We start from the raw sequence: 23,251 nt of genomic DNA on the forward strand, positions 1-23,251 counted from the left end.
TCTTTGCTTCCTCCTAAAAATCAATGCCCTTCTACACAGTGATAGCAGAGCGATTATCTCTAGCATTTGGGAGGCTTTACACTTTAAAAGCAACGAACAGAAAAGCACAATGTATTCATACAGAGGCCATAAAATAGATCAGACATGAGAAGAACAATGAATTTGGAAAAGCAGTCACAATGAATATGCAGTATTTTTTATGAATCATAATGGCATATACACTCAGGTGCTTTAAATTCATTTCAGTATACTGGAAAGAATGAATAAAATACTTCTTTATTACAACCTCCTCTAAATAAAAATGCAGCTCAAATGTAAAATATAAAACTATTGCTAAGGCAATAGGTATAAATTTAATTGTCAACAGTAAGGCTATAATTTCAGTAAATTTCAATCTACCAGTGAAGCCTTTGTAGATAAAAAACCAATTTAGTATTGGTATCATTTAAAATATTCTTCTACATTAGCTTCAAACCTATAAAATAATTTCTATTAAAAAATGAAAATGTTCAGACAGCACATTGAATACCTTTTCACTTCAACTCAGATACACAAAATTTTATATATATGATATTTACTCACCTGACTTAAAAAAAAAGTCTGCTGAAAAATTTGAAAATAGAAACTATTACAGAATATTTACATAACAGTCACTGAGAGAAGAGTATCAAAAGCAGAACAATTAATGCATACCTGTAAAACATGGTCTAAGAACATGGCTCCAGGATATTAAGGATGAGAGAAGCAAACCATTTAAGATGCAAATTTTCTAAAATAATCCAAGAAGGTGCTTTTTGCCCTTAATTCCAAGTGACTGTGAAGACTGCTCAACTCATTTTAGGACTAAGCTTACATGAGGTCTTTTTGCTGTGATGGTTATTCACAACAATTGTTCTTGCTTCCTGATCTAATAACATTGCTCATGTTGAATCTCAAACAGAAAACACATCATGACATCTTTAGGCTTACTTTGAAACCATGAGCTCAACCTGGAAAATTAAAATTACTCTCCTATAAACCACAATCACATTAACTTGTCAGCTGAAAAACTCAGCAGAATAACAGTACCATAAACAGTTTCCTCATCAGCAGGAAAGCCCATCCTTCAAGCAGGCTGGCCAGCCTGTCACTGCAGTGACTGTTCTTACCTAGGCCTATTCTGTTGGGACTCGTCTCCCGACTGCATCCCTGGCTCCGAGGAATCTTGCTGCGCTTCTCTGAGGATGATGGCACTGCCTGGACTCTGGATGTTCCACTGCTCAGGCCACCATAGGAGCTTCCTAAGAGCTTACCCGGAGAACTAGACCGGCTACCAGCTAGAAGAGAACCAGAAATAAGGAAAAAACAATTAAACCGCCCCCCAAGATTTTAAACACACTGACAGCAAAACTGGAACACAATCAGCTCTATGTAAGAATTTAATCCAAATCACTCAGAAAACTAATGGGAGTGTTCCCTGCAAGCCTTCAAGAAGACTGAGGAAAGCCTGTGGACAATGAACACTGACATCAGCAACCCTGTGCTGCCCACGGAGACAAGCCCAAAGCAGACACTGCAGCGTATGAACACCCCAGTTGGCTTTAGCAGCTTGTGGAGGTGCTGGGGCAGCCTTGCTGCAGCTGCAAGGGATTCCCAGCCTGCCTCACCTCCTCACAAAGCAACACCAACCAGGCTGTGTGCAGAGCTGTGCTGCAGTGCTTCTGGCACAGGTCACGTGCTGCAAAGCAGCTCAGGCAGCTTTGTGCTACACTGCAGTGGTGGCATTGCTTTTCTGAATTACTTCAGTGAAGGAAAATAAAAAAATCCACCACATCTGAACAGATCAGCACAGTAATGGGTAAATCACATGAGCCTCTTACATTTGTAGATGCTGGCTTACTTAGGTCTGGCTGGTTAAACCTAAGCTATTTTTCAGATGATGAAAATTTTTAACAAGTTGAATAGTTGGCCTGTTTTATTTTTCCTTGTCTGTTTGAATAGTCCATGGCAACTTCGCATTTCTTCTAAGCCGTTTGTTTGCAAGACAGTATATTAACCAAGATTTATCTGCATATTTACATTCCAGCTGCAGTAGATATTTCTATCTGAAACATTCTTGCTGGCTAACTCAATGAGATGACTAACACTTTTTTTTTACTGCTGTGAGTCTTCATTTGGTAAGTCGTTTGAAAATTAAGTAACGCTAGATTAAAGGCAATCATAAATAACTGTAAGAGTAATAGATTGATGACTTTTTTTTTTTCTTCAGGTATGTCAGTCCCTGAAAATCTGCTGTTGCAATTTCTGACATTCAATCTAGTTGCTGAAACAGCCAAGAAAAGTATATTTGAAAAGGTTGCAAGAACATACTCAGACAAGCTCACATTTTGAACCAGTATTTGTGATTTCTTTCTGAAATGCATCTACACATCTCACAAAAATTTCATTTCCAGATACTATTACAACTAGTAGGAGTTCAAGATTCTTCTGTCTTAATTTAAGAAGATATGCAACTCTATTAGTCTCATGAACAATACCATAGCACATGTATTATTTTAACCTACTTGCCCCCTCCAATTTCTTGGCCAGAGCCATTCTGAACCAATCAAATATACTCCAATATTGTATGTGGTACTGGCTCCATTCTCCCCACCCCAAAGTGACAGGTGCCAGTCTTCCACACAGCACCACAATCTAAAAGTCACCTCACTGATGTCAGCAGGGACATACTGAAGTTAACTGAGAGAAGAATTCAGCCCCAGGTTTTGAGCTGCAGCAGTGAGCCAGCTTCAACATCAGAATGTACACTCACCATGTTTGACTACTGGGAGAAAGCAAAATCACCTGCCATACACATTTTGATTTATGACTTCAAGAAAATGCTTTCTAAGTCTTACAGTTAGGAGAGAATGAGGGAAGCTAAAAGCTTAGCAGTTAAAAAATGTGAAGGAAATAACGTGAAAAAGCAAGAAAGGGAAAACGTTTCTTACCACCAGCAGGATTAGCTGATCTGGATCCTTGATTATGAGGGCAGACCAAGGGACAGGCAAAAAGTGGATTAAAAGACAGCAAGACAATACAGCGTTCAGCATGCGGTTTGTGCTATACACAATACAGACAGATTTATTTACAAACATGTCACTCCTAAAGCCCCTGCAGAATGCAGTGAGTTAATGTGCAGATGCAACTAAACTTCCCAAGGTTGACCAGCTTCTCAGCAAAATGTCAACCAAGACACCAAGACCCAAATTCTGCTCTAAATTGCACCCCAACCCAGTCTGTGAAATTACAACATGGTTATTCACTGTGTGGGCATGGAGAATTTGGTTCTGTGACCGACTCATTATACTTGAATTCATAAATTATTCTATGCAACGTTTGGCGTAAGGATAAAGATCACATCTGGTTGGGCTAGGCTGGAAACTCAGCAAACTAGACCAAGGCAGCAGGTCCAGATATGACCATCCTAAATTTTCATAAGGCATTCTATAATAATATTAGATCCATAATCTTTGAAACCTTTAAAGAATATTTAACTATTCTTTAAATACTTCTGAGACTTGTCTCATCTGATCTGACCATTTTTCACCAAACTAAGTTTAGGGAAAAAAGGATGCTTCTGGCCTTGGATCAGTTTTAGGTTCAACACTGAAGAAATCAATTTACATTAGCATCCCAAAGCCCAAATATATCCTTATGACCTCAATGTAAAGATTTCCATTTGGCCCCATGCTCAATACACTATGTCTTTCTGCAGTTCTCCCAGCCTAACACAAGGCTATAAACTGCTTTTTCATCCCTCCAGCATGACAGAGCAAAGCAATGAAAGAATGAACAGAGAAGGGCTCTCAAATAGGGGTACAAAGCAAGACAAGTCCGCAGAACAGACAGGTCCTTCCACAAACCCAATCTTCTATTCACAAGGCTGAAGGTCCAGTTTCTCCCTCCCCCCAGTTCTTTTTTAAAATCTGAGTGACAAAATTCTCCCCAGATACACATGACAAATATGCAGCAGCACCATATGTGCGGCTCCTAGGAGAAAACCATGCCTTGCCAGGAAGCCAGCAGATGTGTCATGTGAATCAAAACAGAAACCTTTTTCCCATATCTACAAAAAATAGGTAATGTCCTATTTTCAACTGATGCCAAACCCCATTAATTTTAGACAGCTCACGTGTTCACACATACAGAAATAGAGTCACATAAGCAGGAGAAGCTTGGCAGGGCAAGCAGTCAGCTACAGGCACAGGGGGTGTCTCAGCAGGACCCAGTGCCAGTTATTTAGAGCTACACATCACAGCGACATGAAATTCTGCTGCATGACTGGTAAAAAAAGGCAGCAACTAAGCACTCAGATTTGGGGCCCTGTTTGTCAGCAGGAGCACACACTGGCTAGGTGGGGATCCGTTTTATTACGTGTCCAAAGTGAGCCCAATTCTCTGCTGATGCTACTGTAATTCAAGAGAAACATATTAATAACTCTTTGTTCTGCTCCCCCAGGAATAAAGCAGTTCTTACGCTGGGACTGGGAAACTACTTTAGCCCGGCTGCGGCCTCGAGTATCAGCAGGTGTTGAGGTGACGCTTGTGGCACTGCCAGAGCTCTGTCTCCTGGTACGAATCCGACCTGCAGGAATGCAAAGACAAAAAGACTGTTAACAAGTTTCTTACAAAGGCAGCAGCAGCATCTAACACACTATACACACAATTACCCAGTGTACAAAATAAATTTACTGGGAGAGGCAACACCTTTCATGAGGCTGGCTGAGGTGCAGGGGAGGGAGTAGAAACAGCCACGGTCCATGAGTCCAAAAACTTCTTTGCTTTCTGTAATGCTATCAGCCAGTTTAATTAAAAAATATTACCTCTCTATAGCCTTTGCTCCTGTTCTATAATAGCTTCTTTACAGAGGATCAACAACAAAAAATTTCAACTCTCCTAAATGCAGCTTCCTGTATCAAATTATTACTTTCTGACAAGGTGATCACCCTTTCAGAAACAGGTGTAACAGATGCCCTCCCAAATTCCATCTCTGGGATTTCCAGCTAGCTGTCTGGTGCTTTATATCCTGCTCCACCTGCGCAGGCTGGCACACACTCCTGTGACAGTCTGTCAACGTAGTCTGATCACACTTTTATTTCAGGCTCATTGAATTTTTCCTGCTGTTTACAGATCCCTCACATTTATCCAGAGATCAGTGTAACTTTACTTGTAATGGAGAGCCCTATTTAACACAATCAGTGAAGAGGAAAACAGATTCTGTTTGCCTTCTCTTTATTTAAGCAGAGAATGGATATAAAGTCTCAAAGTGTTCTTGGTCCTTGTTCTGTCCTTTCCTCACGAAAAAGCCACAGAAATTTGAGCTAGGAAAGCTTACGGGGTCATCGGTTCATCACCTTCCTGGGGCAGGGCTGTTTCCTACAGAATGTTCTTTCCAGTGCTAAGCTTCAATTATCTGTCTCTAGTTAACGGGAAAGAAATGATAATTAAGAGTAACACAAAGAAAGTCTCCACCAACACTTTTCAACAGGTCAGTTCTTAGCCAAATCTGAAGTTTTTTTCTCAGGACTCATGCCAGTGCTATCCTGCATTCAGAGGATGACTTCAAGTTTCAGGCACAATAACGAAGGGAAAAAACCCATCGCAGGTAAGAGAAGATCTAGACAACTGCACCCACTGGTTACAGATACTCATCTCCTGCCCTCTGTCTCCTCCATAAGCATACAGAGAAATATGAACAGGGAAACACACACTTCTGACCCAAAAAAACCCACTTCACAGAAGGCACACATGCAGGACAAGACAATGGCAAGCAGCCCAGACGGAGTGATTGGGAGCTGTGTTCCTTCTCTGAGCTCTCAAAATATTCGTAACATGTTCTGCAAGCTTCTGCTAGACACAAGTGACAAGGAGATGCCTAACTTTGAGAAGAAAGGGTAAATTTGTTTGCAAGGGGAAAAGCCTACAAGACAGTTCTACTTCAAACCCTCCACCAGCACCTAGTTTTTAAACAGCTCAGTAGGCAAAGTATGGGAATGTACCTTCAAATGATTGTTTATAGATGAGACACAGAAGGAACCATCAACATAAAACTGGGAAAACACAAACAAAGCTTTTTAGCCACTGGCTCAGCTGAACAAGCTCTGAGCACACCCAAGTGGGTCCAACAGCCATAAAACTGGCTGCTGATGTCTCCTTTACCACGAGCAAGGCTACAGATTCCTCTCCTCTAGGGCATTCTTGCCCCTTATGAAGAGTCAGTCTGATGCACCACCAGAGGCAGCTCTAGAGCTCTCTGCCAGCCTGATCCCACCCCATGCAAGCCTGGCACAGCTATACACAGATGAGCAGAGCCACTCTGCCACTTGGTAACAAGGAATGGACCCAAAGCCTGACACAGGCTGGCTCCAAGGCAGGCGGGCATGGGGAAGGAGGCAGACGGACTCTCCTCTCACAAGCCTCAAGGCTTCCCTTCATTTCTATTAGGAGGGCATCATAGTAGGACAAGAAGTTAAACCTGACTAGTCTTGGGAACCAGTAATGCAATTCCTTTACATCCTTCCAGAAGGCCAATGGGAGGCCTTGGCATTGCAGGAAGTCCTAGGAGGAAATCAAACTGAAATTCAACACTACACACAGTAACAGGCAGTACTGGAAGACACATTTAGTGATGTGCATGGGCTACAAATGGGTAAGAAGGGACTGATGTCTCCTCCTCTTACACAAAGACCCCTTAAGATCCTCAAAATTTCCTGGATTTTTCTGCATCTACAAAAGCTTTTTTCATTTTTTCTTGCATCTTCATCAGTAGGTGGCTAAGAAAGGGAAAACTGGCATGTGTCACTCTTCCACCTTAAGAAATACAAAGCCTAAAAGAATATAAAAAGTGAAACTGAGATTAGCTTCTGAAACCAATTCTAGAAGCTTTAAAAAAATAAAACTGACCTAACACATCAAACTTAATTAACATGTGATTATCAGCAAGATTGGAAATGGAGAACTCAACCCTGTTTTGAAACCCGTGAGGGCTGGTGGACAGATTCCTACCAACTTCAGCAGTTTCTGAATGAATGAATGAATGAATGAACGACCAGGAACAAAATTCTGCTTCCTTTTGGACTGGTACATTTGCACACTGATTTAGGCCTGTTGGATGTCAGAGAGAACAATGTGAGAGGAGAAGCTGTTCAGAGTCCCAAAACTGACACTGGTTTTCTCATCCCTTTAAAAAATGCTGATGAGCATTTGAACTAACACTGCACTGGATTTGCATTGTGCAAATGGATTTTTAATATATATTATACCAACTACAGTATGCATATATAGTAGTTAATCCAGGCAGCACAAATGTGTCTTCTACATTCCCCCAGGAATTTTGTTTGCAAACAAGAGTCTGCACTCACATCCAAGAGTTATTTGCACATAGGACTATGTGTGTGGCTTTATCTCTATCACTCTAACCCAGACAGAAAAACTAATTTCAAGCAGGACTGGAAATAGAATATCAAGGAAGTTATTTAGACTTTTTTGTTGTTATTAAATTCAAGCAAACACCTCCCCTCCCAAAACTTCTTTGTTTTCAAGTGGGTTTGTCTCCATATCTAGCTCAAACTACAGATGTAGCAATCCATATTTCATAACCATTATTTTTCTGCTGCTTCTAAAAGCATTACTGCATCCTAACAACAACAGCACAGCAAATGAACAGATAAAGACTGCCCCAACTAGCTTCCAAAAACCATAAAAGTATTTCCATAAAAAAGCCCTTGATCTAAATTTGACATGTGACAAATTGCTGTTGGTACAGAAAAGACTCAAAGACTCCACATAAATGCTTTGTATTAAGAAACCACTTCTGGATTTTTTAGGAGGTTTTAGTTGTACTTTTTAAAGTTATTGTCATTTTTACAACAATGGTTCAGAATCAACCCTGAAATGTCTAACAAATGCCTAAACCTAGAAAGGTTATTTTGGGGGTTTTTTTAGAAAAGGAACAAACAAAGGAAGATTCTGTGATAACATTTGGCTTTACAAGAAGCTTCACCTGGCAGGCTGTTCTGAGCTCTCTGGGTGGATACTGCAGCATCCCCATCCCCAGCACTCAGAACAGTCATAGGCTTTATGACATTCAGTCTGTCTATTACACTGAAGAAAATGGTTTTCAAAGAGTCTAGAAACGTCATATAACAGCTCCACAACTCAGTTTAATCAGCTCTATGCTGTGAATAGGGACACCTACAACCACAAAAGTTATACATGGATGATCTGGGACGATGATGGTCTCTGCAGGAATCAGGTTCATGCATTTAGGTTACCCAGCACTGGGGTTTTCATCCCATTTGGAGAAAAACATTCCTGAAAGAGCCACTAGCCCTAGCTGTACCACTGCTAATTGACAAATGGACATGGGAGACACACAGTAATCAATTAAAAACATGCTTTATAGATAATCTTTAAAAAACTTTTTATAACTACCATCAGAATGGCTTCCATGCATATCTAGCACTTCTCCAATGTTAGAAAGACCTGACTCTGCACCATGATTTTCCATGAGAAGCACTTGATCCTTACTGGAAACCATCAGGCTGCGGTTGCCTCTGGGTTTTACACGAGATCTCCCCCCAAGGCAGAGGGCTCAGTGAACAACAGTCCACTTTGCCCTACACAAACAAACACAGCCAAATCAACTCAGCACTTGCAAAGGGATGGACCAAGAGAAGTAAGAAACCTACTACCTGAGCAGTTCCATGTAAGGTCCCACTGTCAGTCATCACTTTGAATCAAGTCTCGCCCTTAAGGACAGGGGAGAGCTTTAAGGCAGAGAAGAAAACAGGAATGGCAATTTCTTTAAACTTGTGTTGCTCCCAAAGCCTTTGATAATGCACTCAAGGTGTCCACCTGAGCCTAAGTAACCTGAAAACTGTAACAAACCCCAGTTTATTGCCTTTCTGGTGAATATTAAAAATTGTGCCAATGACTGCAAACTTCTGATTTTGTTTAAACCTCCCAGTTTCAGGTCAAACTAGCATTTGTGCTCTCCCCTTTGGATAAAGGCTTGTCTGAAGGGCTTGACTTTATGCTTGCTTTGAAAAAAGGTAGCATAAATGCTCTGAACCATTCTTCTTGACTGAAAGTCAGCATTATGCACCCTTTTAAAATATTCCTTGAAAAGTCATTTCATGATACAATAATCAGAAACTTTCCTAAGGTTTCCCTTTAATCAGGTATAACAAACATGGCACAAGTGCCACCTCCCTAGCACTAGCTGTGAACATCAAGACTATAAAAGTTTCTCTCTTTTGAGCTTTCTGTGCATGAAGCCCTTAATGCAGTTCAAGAGATCCCCATACATGAAGGCTCTGGGCAATCAAGGCACACCTGTGCACTGCATGAAGACCTGCACAAACCTCACTGGTATGCAGACTCACCTACCCTTCCCTAAGGAAGTGCATTTCAACAGCATTTGCCAACTGGGATGTCACACTTAAAACCAAAGGGCTGATACTCAGCTCTTAGTTGGCATTCTTGCCACTGGCATCACCTACTCCATCTTGCTCCTTTGTTTGAGCTGCCTGACTCCAAACCAAACCACTGAGGAGAACCAAGGGCAAAGCAGATGGGAACTGCCAAGTCCACACAATGCTGGCTCCAAGCTGAGGGGAATGAGCAGAATTTTACAATGTAGATACAGAAAGCCATGATGGGAACCAGACTGCAGATTTAATGTCAAGCTGAACCACACAAAAAGACACAGGAATTTTCTCTTAAATTACTTACTGGCGACCTGCAAAAAAACCAAAACAAACCACAGGGGCAAAAGCGTAGATGACATTTCTGCTCTATGTTCTGTTTCCTTCTGTTTCCAGAGCAAGAGGATGGTTTTCTCTTCCCCCACCCTCTTAATTTTTACACTGATGTCAAGAATACAAAGTTTTATCTTCCCTGTAGTTCCTGACTCAACCTGCAAGATCACAGAGTTGGCAGAAGACTGTACTCAGCTTCATCATTCAGTGTAAGACACAGTGAACCCTGAATAAAGGGTTTTTTTCCCTGACCTATCTCAAAGGAAAACAAAGATGAAGAGTTTCAAACAGTGATTAAACTCATTCTTGAAGTACTCTGGCTATAGTGTACTGTGTAGTTTTAATTCTCCCTGATCTTCCTTCTCAAAAAAGAGAGAATCATATGGCAAAAAGAAGATATAAGACTTGGAATTTAAGACTTAGGGGATAGCAAACTCACTTTCTGAAAGTTCATCTCAATCTTCCCTGCCCCAAGCAACTTGCTGGTTCTCATCACAGATTTTTACCAAATCCAATCTGCTCCTAATGTAACTGAATCGAAAACAATAACCAAATAAAACACCCACCCTTTTGCATCATGACAATAAAGTATTTAACAAACTAAAAATAGAGGTATTCCACAGGACAGCTGTTGTTAACAGGCCTCTCCAAACATTATTATAGCCAAGGAGAGGATTGAAAGCTGCATATGATATTTCATATAAAACTCTAAACCTTCAACATTTCAAATGTAGGCCAAAATAGATAGGTTTGAGAACTAAGAAGAAAGAAAGAAAGAAGAGAAAAGGTCAATCATTAAAACAAACAAACAAACAAAAGCTCTGTTATTACAATAACTTGGAATTTTCATCTAACTCAGTACTGATTCAGAAATACAGGTTTCAGGCCAACTTCATACTCCTTATCACTGACAGATCACAAAGCATAAATACTTCCTTCTCAAGAGCAGAGGTCAGTTCATCTCTCAACACTTAAGTACCATTTCCAAAAATGGTAGAGACCTTTCCCCCTAAATAATAAATCAATGCATCACTAGTAGTAAGGAAAATAACACAGATGTCACAACAGCACAGTGGCACTTCTCAGACCACCACAGCCAAATACAAGCAGCTATCAAAGATATGAGCACAGTCCCACAAGACAGTAATAGATCCCTTGAAAAGAGACTTGCACTGGGAAAAAAAAGGCTTTGCTGGAGAGTGTGGTATCTTCATTCTGTGTAGAAAACATTCTTGTTTTCAACTCCTGTCTACCTCAGAAAAAGTGACTTCCCAGTGATCTTTTTTTTGCTGAAGAAATAAGAAATAAAGAACAAGTTTTGACAACGAGCCAGAAAAACAGACTGGGATCCTTCCCAAACTAGTAGGCTCAGTGTTCTAGTAAAAAAAGTCTTTCCTCCAACTGTCTTTGGTGTAAGCCTTCTCACTCAGACAGTTAACAACAAAAAGAGAGAGCTCAGGTTTAAAGAGGTTCACTAAATATTCCTTCCCTAGAGATCATTGTTTACTGTCCTCATTTTTCTGCCATGTGATCATCTCATTCAATTCTCTCACTGCCCAGTCTCTTCCCGAAAGCATTTGGCAGTTGTGGCCTGAGCTTTGGATGGAAAAACACAGAAAACCTTTACACATCAAGGAGAAAAGAAATCAGAAGCCTTGTGTTGTTTGGGAGTTTTTTGGTTATTGTTGGGGTTTTTTTTAGTCTGTACATGGGTCACCTTCAACCAGAAGCAGTGCTTTAAATAAAGAAAACCCACATAACAACTTAGTGACCAGAGTCATAAAAGCAGACTAATGGTTATTAGCAGGGAGGAGCTCGAAGAGAAAGTGAAGAATACCCCATGGCATCAAAATGAGCAGGACAACCATGCAACACTTCATGCAGGTCACCAGTGAACATGGATGAGAACCAGGTAACACTTTGAGAACAGAGACCAGGTAGGGTAGTACGACTGTGGACACACCTCAGTTACACAGAGAGACTGCTTACCCTCGGTTTTACTGGTAGTACCATCTTTAGGCAAATTAAAGAAAAATAAGGAAAGGGTTAATAGGGAAAAATCAGTAACATCAACAGAAGTGGGCACTATATATTAGCTACATAAATATGCAAAAAAAAAATTAATACAATTAAAGAAATGAAAGAAGTTTGACCAAGCAGCAAATCAAACCTTGATGTATCGGAAGAAAACACTTGCAGGTTTTCCCTCCTGCAACAACCAACCTTTGCCCAACTCCATTTTCGTTGTTTGCCTCACCACTTCTCTCATGGGAACGTGCAGGTGATAAATGTCCCTACTAGCTAAAAAGGAAGCAGGATCCTTCAGGAGCAGCCATGTTTGCATCACTGAGCACGAATTTGCTGCTTTTCTCCTACAGCCTGGCTTGAGAACAAGACTGACACTGGATTCAGTCTCTCAGCTTCAAGGACCAAGTAAGTTTTCAGTAGATACTTCCTCCCTCTTCATTCTTCCTTGTGACATAAGACTGTTTGAAGCCAGTTTAGCCACTGAAGCCAGAGTGCAGCACAACTCAAAAGGAGCTGCATCTGTAAGCCCACTATCAACTTCACATTCCATAATTACACTTCCACTGCAATGTACCTACATCTTGAACCAAGTATGAACAATTTAAATCAGGATAAGGATTCAACTTCTGCACTGAATACAACCAACATATCTAAGTCAAGGTAAAATATTTCAGATATGAAAGAAACCTGTCTAAAAAAGGAATCCATAAAAACCATCCCTACATAATTCACCACTTACATTTTAACAGATTAAAGAGCAAATGCCCTACATTAAGAAGAAGAAACTCCTCAAGTGACTCAGTGAAGACCATATATACAGATTAAATAAAGACCACAGACCCTTGAGTTTCCTCCCTGTTGTAAGGGTAAATCGATGACAAGTCTGGGATTAGATTAGTGTGAAACCAGCAGAATGAGAAATGAGCTCAGATGATCAGCTCTGCTCACAACCAAGATGAAGCTCAGCAAATACAGTGTCAATCACTGCCTTGCATTTCCTCCTCCGTGACTCCTTCGATGGCAACTCCAGGAGAGAAAGATGCAATGCAAAGTTTGTTTTAAGAAACCCTGAGACACCTGAAGGTGATATACAATGCTCTGAGGGAATAATGTGACATGTGGCTATAATCCAAAGAGTCAGCATAAGGAACAGATACTTATATCCTGCCTGGTGACGTGGCAAAGCCAACCTTTTTGCTTCTGTATCTTTCTCTTTTGTGAAACAGAAAGGGAGCAAACTCAACTAAGATGTACTATTCAAAGCATAAAACACTTAACGGAAAACCAGTTTCAGGAAAGGAGGGAAGGAAAAGAAGGAAAAGAGACAGGGAAACATGTCAAAAGGAATTGAGTAGCATTGTCCTCAGCAACGTCCCAGAACCACAGTATGTTCTGCTCTTCCCCAGAAAGACGAGTGAGACGCAGATTATTACACAATTCAAAAATGTTGCTTCAAGTCAGTTCTGTTGTATTTTTTCTCCTTAATCCCAAAGGGCAAGAGATCACACACTGATCCTGGAGAGCTGGTAACTATCTCAGAGGTACATTCTTGTAGGCAGAGTTTATTATTCCAACAAAACTGGGAGGCACTTTCTGCTACTAAAGAACTCTAACTGCAAGAGTAGAACATGTAGATTTACCTAGTGATGCGTATGACCCTGGGGGCAAGGCTGCAGCAGAACTGAAGGGGGTGGATGCTCCAGAAGACGTCACTTTTGACTTGGCACTAGCTGCTGCATTCACATCGACGTCACTGCGGGATCGCTGCAGAGATCCTGGTGTTGACACAGATTTTGTACTTACTGTAGATGCTGCAGATGGGAGTGGGAGATCCAGAATAAAGAAGATTAATTTTTTGAGCTGTGTGCTTCAAAGAGCCTGACAAGCAGTTTAAAGTACTATTTTTAACACTCACTGCTGGCACTGAAATACCTCAACTAAGAATGCTTTATCAGGGCAATGTGGGCTTCCCCACACTGCCTGCAGAGATATTTCATCAATGCTGCCCTGATGCTACCTCTAAGAACTTTATCAGACACAAGCCCAAATGGTAAGATCAAAAAGGCTGTCAGGCCAGTAAAAAGAAATTTCTAACAGAATCTAGATGGGAAAGTTCAACCACAGTAGCCATCACTGGCTTGTGAGATTTGCTGGTCAAAACAGACCTGCAGGTCCTTCAGTCCAGGTTCTAATAACTTCCTTCCCAACACCTCATCTTCTCATGAGGATCGTTGTTCCCATCACTTGTTGATGCTCACCCTCTTAAGCATGAAGCTTGGCTACTCGGCTGCAAGCAAACATGCATTTGTGTGCACAGTCAAGTAGGTTACACAACAACATCTCCTTGAATCAAAGGTCTCAACAGGTTGTAGTTACAGACAAACCAGCCAGAACCCAACCTTGGTCAGGTGTAAAAGGCAGCTTATCTTCTACCAACAAAGTTTTGTCTATTACATTCTATATTAAAATGTATTATTTAGATTATTTTATGCATTTACTTAGGACAGAAAAGCTAAATATTCCATCTGACAAAAAAAAACCAGATTAGCAATGAGATGGAATTTAACACTGTAGGACTTGCGTGCAGACAACTCCAGTAAGTGCTGAAACCACGGAGTATAAATAACAAAACACTGTAAAACTGAAGGCACTATTAGACTATGTAGCTGCATGTCTTAGCATCAGCAGCAGTTTACTCAAACTATTACAAACCCAAACACACCTTGGCTACAATTTTCAAGGCTTTTTATGCTTCCCTTCAGGTGTAAGACATTACTGATTTACTAACTTCTTTTAAAAGCATTATTTTATCAGCAGCTGATCCACAGAATACGGTGTAAAACCCAAAAGTAATTAAAATTTCTACATCCTGAGCTGCTATTTTTAGGGAGCAGTAAACTGTGATCAAAGTTGGTTTTTGCATATCACAATGCCACACTTCCTTGGCAACACCTGAGCACATTTTTCAGCTCCTGTTCTCACCTCTAGATGTTGTACTTCCAGTAGGACTTCTTTTGGCAGACAGTGGACGGCTGGAAGTTAATACAAACATTTATTAGAACAGAAGTTATATTCCACAGTCATCAAGAGCAGTACAATTCTGTTCCCTCAGTACACAATTAAGTTAATAGGACATTATTTATATGCAGGAATAAACTACCAAAGCTTGTTGTTTAAGAATAAATACAGCACCACCATGAAATTATTTATAAAAGTATTAAGAAATAAATTAGTATTTTTATTATTTGTGCAAAAAAGAGATTTTTAAGAACACTTTTTGTGGATTTAAAAAGTTACACCAGTAAGTTATGGATATTTTTCATATAGGTCTTACACATAAATCACAGACATTTGGAGCCTAAGTTGACTGTGCATCAGAGAGTAGCTAAAATACATTCAGCAGAAGAGTTACATACTGACTTTGCACTTACAACTCAAGTTTAATTTAGTCCTTTTTTTTCTTTTGTCTGGAAACAGACATACACCTCTAGGATTAATGCTAAACGCAGAACTTCAATCTAAGCACTGTTTTAAGCACCTGAAAAGCATAACTAACAGTATCTGCTGAGCACAAATAGCTTCCTAGAAAATTATTTATGGAGTCAAGATAACGATTGTATTTTAAAGCCAGTACAGGGTTTTGCTGGCATTTATTTTCACGCAGTGTTAGGTAAAAAAAACAAAACATATATATTTCAGAGTAACCAAGTGTAGAGTCCAAGTAATGACCAGATGAGACAAAGCAGTGTGATGGCCCCCTTCAATTCAATGGAGCTGTCTGTCAGCAGTTGTTTAAACGGAGAGGTAGTGACACAGAAAGCCTTACTTGAGACTCTCCTGGGAGCTGGAGGAGGAGCGATCTGACTGTGGCAAGGACACGATGCTGTCAGAGTTCTTCAAATGCGACTGCAGGGCCTTCTGGTAGGAAGACTCCAAGGTGTGGTACAAATGCTCTGCCTCTCGGCTGAAGTGACTGTGGAAACCCCAGTAGCACCTGGAAACAAGGCACAGCACTGTGAACATGCCCTTGTTGTGTTTTAGGGGGCTGTGGCACAAAGGCACAGCCAGAGCCCTTCTCACTATCACCATTAGTGGGCTTGTCAGACCAGTCATTTCAGCCACCTACTGCCCTGCACCATTTAAGACAAACCACTTCTTCAACCATTGTATTGCTCAAACAGCTGCACAAAAAGACAAACCAAATGAAAGAATGATTTGGTGCATTTATTGTAAAAGCACAAGTAGCTAACAAAGCTTTATTAGGGAAGAAATCCTCATCCCTCCAGCTGCCTACTGTACACAGGAGACTGCAGGCCCACCAGACTGACACTAGTTTGGGACGGGGTGTGCAGTAGCTACTTCAAAAACATGCCAAAGGCAGAATGCATGGGCCTGATTCAGGAAAGCACCAGCTGCTGTTTTCTTCCTTAAGTTTAACAAGCAGCTCTCCAAGAATGCTGCAGAGACAAGCCTCTGTACTGAGCTGAGGTTTGTGACTGCCTTTTTGGAAAGAAACAACACGGAAAGGGAAAGAGATGCTCACATGGACTTCAAATCAGTGCCATGTTGAAAATAAAAGAGTATTTTAAGATGAGGGAAGAATTCCTCTATGGTCCAAACCTCCTGGCTGATGGCTAAACACCATTCACTCTCAGCACAAAGGAGATGAAGACTCTCAGTACTTTTCAGGGGGCAACTAATGGGCAGTTTAAGAGCAAGATCATTAGCTCAAATGAGTCAAGAGCTGTTTGTGTGTGACAGCCAGTCCTCAGAGAAGCCACATGCATTCTCACATCACAAGAAGAAAACAAATTTCTGTCTCACTATCAGCCACACTGCTATTTAATAAACATGGGAAGAGAGAATTAAGCATGCCCTCTGAAGTCCTATGCCATTCTCCTTGCTGTCTATTCAGCTTAACAAGTCACCTGCTGTGAAGTCTCAGTGACTACTGTAATTTTCAGTGATGGACATGCTGCCTTTCAAAAGGATTTAAGCAGTCCTACTGTGAAACACCATTGCTTATAACACAGCATTTAGATTAATAAAATTTATTGTTCATTGTTTTCATGTTTTACATCATTCTCTTTCTGCAGAAAAATGTTCCTGTAGTGTTCTGTTCAGAAGAGCATGGTCCTGGTATACCAGCATACTACTGTAAGTATGATCATATTAATGGAAATGCATAAGACCTTCAACAGAATAAAATCAACTGCAAATATTAAAATTTCTTATAGATAAACACAAAAAAATTTTCAATGTCATAAAATACTGCCTTAATTTAGGATACCATTTAGCAGTGTACTAGCACAAGGACTTTTATTTCAAGAGTAGCAAATAACAATAGAACAGACTCTTTCAGTTGGATAGGACCTGCAAGGAACATCTAGTCCAGCTGCCTGACCAATCCAGAGCTGATCACAAATCAAAGCCTGTTGTTAAGGCCATTGTTCAAATTCCCCTGAAACACTGACAGGTTCAGGGCATTGACCACCTTTCCAGGAATCCTGTTCTGGTGTTTGACCACCCTCTTGGTAGAGAAATGCTTCCTGACATCCAGTCAGAACTTCCCTGACAGTGTTTTAAAGCATTCCCATATGTCTACCACTGGATCGCAGGAAGAAAGGATCAGCACCTCCCTCCCTCTTCCCCCTCCTCAGGAAACTGTAGAGAATGGTCACCCCTCGGCCCCTGTTTTTTCCACCAACAGTGAAGTCAGGAGAATGTATCTTGTCTGGATTTTTGTCTCAACTATGCAATAGCACTGACTCACAAAACAGTGAAAAAGAAGGGGACGAAGAAGAGACACCAACAACAGCTTCCACTTACTTTCTTGCCTCTATCCTGGCTTCAGAGTCTGCATCATGAATTCCCTTCTTTATTGTTTCAGCTAACACTGATATGTGTCTGAAAAAAGAAAGAAAATATTATCCAGCAGTTCAGAAAGATGTGCCACGCTTATAAACAAATGACTCATTTGATTTTGCCTTGGTGTCTGAGAACAAACAGGTCACCATGTCCTTTCATTACCATCAAGGATCCTTTGTGACCTTTATTTATTTATTCTTACAAGTCAGTTTTATTTCACCCACACTGCTGTCTAGGAAACAGCAACCAGCATTCTTCATAGGTCTGTACTTAGCTATCCAAACTGCCTGGATTCAAGAACACTCTCCTAAGCATTAAACAATATGGTGCAGTCTAGGGCTACAGAAACTGTGTCCCAGTCTCTCCTTGCACAGTTATTTTAACTGGTCATTAGTGTGAAGTAATGTAGAAGCCTCAGAAGCTCCTGATAAGACACAGCAGACTTCACCTCACCATCTCACTTCAGGATGCAAAAGGAAAAAAAGAACGTTAAACAAAAATTATTGAGTTCAGGGATTTACTCAGCCATGTTTTCCAAGGCTGGCATAGGAGACACTCACCAAACTCTGAACAGAACTACAGAACAAATGGTGTATGTGCACACATGCTTTTTTTGGTGGCAAAAATACCTCTGCTACAGCTACGTAATATAATCTTGTGCCCTAAATGATCCTTTCTCCAGAATTAACCTGCTCAAATAAGTAGGAGAGAACAAACTCACCTGTATTCAGAACTTACCTTTCTAAGGAGTGTGTCTGCCACTCCTGCAACAGCAAGTCTAAAAACTCAAAGCAGCGCCTGAGAAGAGAGAAATGCTAGGTTTAAGTTAACAGGGGAACACTGGCTTTGCCATACCTGACTCGTGAACAACAGCCATCATTGGTTAGGAAGCTTTTTGGGACATCAAAATTCAGTGTTGACCCCAATAAAAATGTTCTAACAACACCATTAATAAACAGTCTGAAGTACTAACTGGAGGCAGCTCACTATACAGAAGCCTGAAGAGATGGATTGATATGAAACAATCCCAGAAGCTTCCTTTTTTATCAAACAAGATATAGGCCCAGAAGATTCACACCGATACTCTGTCCCTGTTAGTCCAGGCTTCACACACAAACCTCACAGTTAGCTTCATGTGGGGACAGACCTCTACCTTTCCAACTTTAATCTCCCTTCCTCACTTCAAGAATCTTAAGGCACAAGTGTGCTGAAATGTGTTCAAGGTTTGTCCCCAAATGCAGCAACCACAAAGCCCTTCCTTTGGTCTAACTCAAAGAGAACCAGATAATGTATATGGAGGAGGCAAGTGCCTCCCAGTGAGGTAGTGGGCTGAAGCACTTAAAATCTGAGTGCAGACAGGACCATTAGACCATGCAGTCCAACTTCCCTTCCAGATGATGCTTTCACACAAGAGTGATTTACTGGCTCTAAGAAAACAAGTCACTGTAACAGGTAGCAGTGGGGAATAGGAACGTGTCTGCAAAAATGCCAAAATAATTTGTTGTTATAACAATATGTAAGGACAAGGATTAGTAACTTAAAAGCCTTTGTGGAAAAATGCCTTTTCCTCTTTGCAGTAATGCAGTTTATACAGAATAGCTGACTTTGAATTTGAACTCAAATCATGGAGGAGAATGAGATTCATGTTATAATAAATAAGTGTGTGTTTAACCCTTTTCACAAATAAGAAAAAATACATTCACATTTTCAGAAAGCACACATGAACCTATTTACTAGTAAAAACCAGTAAAGACAAACTGAATTCTCACCTTCTAACTGCAACAGACTTGGAGGTACAATTACTGGTTATGATGGGTATTAACCGAGGGATGTGCGTGTGCTGGAAGGAAACAAACAACAAGAACAGGAAGAAATCTTTACACAACAATTCCATAGATTGAAAGACCATCTCCTTCAGCCACCTGAGCTCAGTATGCAGATCCTTATTGCTGTTCAATTCTTAAAAACAGAACTGCTAGATAAAGGAACACTAACAGATATGGACAGTATTTTACAATTTATCACCTAAAATACTTAACAGATACTTGATTTTCTTCCATAGTGACACTTTCTAGTGAGTCAAGGAGCTGAAGTCACTGCAGGAGGATCTACACTGCCAGTGGTGACACCCTGAGAGACATCAGGCTACCTACAGCTTACCCAATGAATCACTAGGCAGATGTCACCACCAGGAACTAATAGTTTTGGGAAACATGGACAGTCTGTGAGGTATTTTAGAGCATAATTAAGAGGATGAGTCTGTGCTGCAAGGCTGGTCTAAAACCCTTTCAAAGAAAAACGTTTGCTCAGCTCTTAAGAGAGATGGAAATATCTTGCCCTGCAAAAAGAAACATTTCTCCTACTATTTTGGTAGAGCTTAACAAGCATCATCTGCACAAGGCTGCACAACATCTGAGACAGCCAAGCCCAGCACTATCAGAAAAGTAGATTAGGCACTTAATCTAATTTTCATTGCAGCAGCACTCATTTTTCATCAGAAACACTGCAGTATTTGGAAATTATAACACTGTTCTCTTTTGATGTATACTTACTCGAATGATTAATCTAACTGCTACAACACCAGAAGTGGCCATGACTTTGGCACTATTTGGAATTAGATTAAAAATTGTTGGCATGATGGCTTCTGCCCCATGGTCAAACTTGTTTCCCAGAACTGATGACAGATGTCTGAAAAACAGAATGAAGTCATGCTGGTAAGTGAGCTGAAGATTAAGCAAGTCAGACTTGTACAGAACATCTGACATAAGCACATCTGACATCTCAATCTTTGCAACTGTCACCTCCTCTCCAACTCCAAAGGACAGATAACACCATGTTTCAAAAAACAGTTCCTTTCCTTTCATTTCAAACTTTTGTTCTATATTCATCTGAACCCTGAGAAACAGTAAGGTCAGCATAGAATAAAATAACTAGCACAGCTAAAAATCTATTATCAAACAAGTGGGATCAAGTTGATAGAGTATTTTTTGGTTAGTTTATATTTCAACTTCTCTGAAGCTCCCTATTTTGCCTAAATATGCACAAACTTAAAAAAAAAAGTCAGAAACACTGTAGCACCCTTTTTCTTGAGGTATTTCACAAAGGATAGATCATCAGAAATAAAAACTAGCTCAATCCAAACTGCAACAAAACATAAACATTTTCAGCTTTATTGTTCAATGTTGCCCTACTTGTGCATGAAGGCATGGCTTGCTCATTCATTCTGTGTATCCCACACCAGCATTGTTTAGTTCTCAGGAACACAGCTTGGCAGAATTACAATTAGTGGCCTACATGGGTGGGGTTTGAAAGAGATGCAGAAAAATCATGTTCTACCTTTACCTATATAGCACTAGCAGCACAAGCTGCATCCTAATTGTGTTTTAACCAGTGACTGGTTCCTTTTCTTCTGTATCACATTTCAAGCACACGTAGAAAATAAACTTACCCCAATGTGATACAAGCCTCTCGTACGACTTGAGACCGCAGGTCTTTAGCAGATAATTTAAATGCTCCATCCAAAAGTCTTAAGTGTTGGAAGAAGTTATCATATTCTGCAGCTCCAGCCAAAAGTAAGGAGCGGATCTTTTTCAACTGTTAGGAGCATAAAAGAAATCAGTGACTGTTAATGAGCAGTAAATATACAGACAGTTATGTTCAGGACCAATACCTGGTTCCAGGTTACTTGTGCAATTATTCCTCAATACACATTGAGGAACTTGATTCTTGATGTCCAAACAATTTTATTATTTCCTATCTTATATTCAACCCATAGTTAGTTGCATACGAAGTACAATAAGCTAAACACTCTAACTTACAGAAATCCAGAAGTGTTGCATACAGCTACTCAAACTGTATAGTTAATAACCCAAACATTATTTTTTAAACCAAAAGGTACCTTAAACATTCCCCTTCGTTCCCCTATTTACAACAGCTTGTAATGTTTAGGTAATCCTTGTGTTAAAAAGATATCTAGACTTAAAGGGCATGGTTCACATTCAGGCCTGAGTAATACTGACTTATATCCAGAATGTGTCCATTGACTTCATTAAAACAGTTATCTGGCTCTAACAGAAGTGGAACCCTGACCCCAACAAAATGGGAAATTTCCTATTAATATTGCAGGAACCGCCATCTCTTCCTACAGAAAATCCTCTGACACCTTCACAGGCCCTCCCGTGCACCAATGCATCTGCACATGGCCTCAATTTCAGCTCCCTGGTACTCAGTACAGAAATAAAATTAAACAGAAGCAAGCTGAATCAGCCCAGTCTGCCACTCAGATCTGTAATACAGGGTTTGACAGACATGGCAAAGCTATAACACCAGTGATGAAAGTCTACTGTGTAGACAAAACCATGCATCTATTTATATCAGGAAAACACAGCTCACCTCAGTAAATAAAACTCGGTCTTGACATGCATATAACATCCAATTTTCCACTTTCACACTTCCCACAGTCATTTATTTATTCAAAACTTAAGTGTGTAAACTCTTGCTGAATTATTTTACACCTCTTTTTGCAGAAGTTTAAGTAAGTTCTCTGTAAGCAAAGTAATCTTCTGCCTTATCAGGTAAGTTTTAAGATATTCTGAATAAGACTTGACATTTTGATTTTAGCACCTGCTAGCAAATTTCTAGCTTTGCATCTGGATTTGCTGCATGACTTCTAGTTCAACCTGATGCTGTCTCAACAGACTCTTATATATCAAATAGCAATTTCCCCCACAAATGTGGCTTAAATTCACTCTCATAAGGAAACATTTCCCTCAAGTTTGGGGGAACATAACAGGTGCTCACCACTAAAACTACATTCCAGCCTTAGTCTGAGGTTCTCTCAGCACCCTCAGTGGGGTCAAGCTCAGCATAGAAAAAGCTTATATTAATAGAGATCCTATCTAAATTCACTACTTACCGCAGAAACTCTCTGTTCCCAGTCATGTTTATCATCTGATAGGATCTCTCTGATCTTGTTTATGGATTCCTCAAGATCCCGGCTGGAATAAATCTACAGATTGAAATACAGAGTAGCACTGTAATGCAGGATTTACTCCATAAAATCAGATCACTTCCCAACTACATTCGTGTCCTTTGCTCCTCAATGTTTAAACATCATGTGCTAGCCTTGGACACAACTGGCTTTGCATAATGCACAGAATTTACACCCACTGCCCGCAACCAAAAATTTAAAAATTATCACAAAATGATTAAAGGATCATCTTTCATTATTTTACTATAGTTTCACAATTTTAAGCAGCATTCCTGCAGTTACTGCTGGCTATATTAGTCAAAACCTACAGAAGATCATGAGTGGACACATGTGCTGTTCAGCTGTCCCAAATATAAAGCTCCAGTGAAGGAAAGGGAATACGTGATGCATCTCAGCTATCCAGCTAAATCAGCAAACGTGCATGGTCCAGTTGTCACACTCACAAACAGCAGCAATCCCTGAGACACAAGTCACCTTTAATGCTTGCAGTTCCCAGAGGGTTTCACACAAACTACTGGCACACACCACCATTTAAAACTTGCCTCCCTTCAACTTCTAACCCGCTTTCCCCTTAAAGATTTGCT

General features: G+C 40.3%; 1 protein-coding gene across 6 annotated transcripts in view; it reads right to left on the reverse strand.

Moving 5' to 3' along the window:
- The window catches only part of CLASP1 (cytoplasmic linker associated protein 1), a 173,070-nt gene that overhangs the window by 66,375 nt on the left and 83,444 nt on the right, over window positions 1–23,251 (reverse strand). For 5 of the 6 annotated variants that reach the window (XM_069021037.1, XM_069021036.1, XM_069021034.1 and 2 more), the window contains exons 11-21: window positions 22,593–22,685; window positions 21,126–21,271; window positions 20,230–20,365; window positions 19,447–19,517; window positions 18,416–18,475; window positions 17,639–17,716; window positions 15,636–15,803; window positions 14,792–14,841; window positions 13,450–13,620; window positions 4,498–4,605; window positions 1,149–1,316 (exon numbers count right to left, since the gene is read on the reverse strand). In XM_069021037.1, coding sequence (XP_068877138.1) covers window positions 1,149–1,316; window positions 4,498–4,605; window positions 13,450–13,620; window positions 14,792–14,841; window positions 15,636–15,803; window positions 17,639–17,716; window positions 18,416–18,475; window positions 19,447–19,517; window positions 20,230–20,365; window positions 21,126–21,271; window positions 22,593–22,685 — 1,249 coding nt within the window. Of the gene's footprint in view, window positions 1–1,148; window positions 1,317–2,969; window positions 2,997–4,497; window positions 4,606–11,770; window positions 11,795–13,449; window positions 13,621–14,791; window positions 14,842–15,635; window positions 15,804–17,638; window positions 17,717–18,415; window positions 18,476–19,446; window positions 19,518–20,229; window positions 20,366–21,125; window positions 21,272–22,592; window positions 22,686–23,251 lie in introns of all 6 variants that reach the window. The other variant, XM_069021032.1, reaches the window with a different exon arrangement.

Source organism: Aphelocoma coerulescens, chromosome 7 (genome assembly GCF_041296385.1).
Source record: "Aphelocoma coerulescens isolate FSJ_1873_10779 chromosome 7, UR_Acoe_1.0, whole genome shotgun sequence".
In the NCBI taxonomy this organism is placed as follows: Eukaryota; Metazoa; Chordata; class Aves; order Passeriformes; family Corvidae; genus Aphelocoma; species Aphelocoma coerulescens.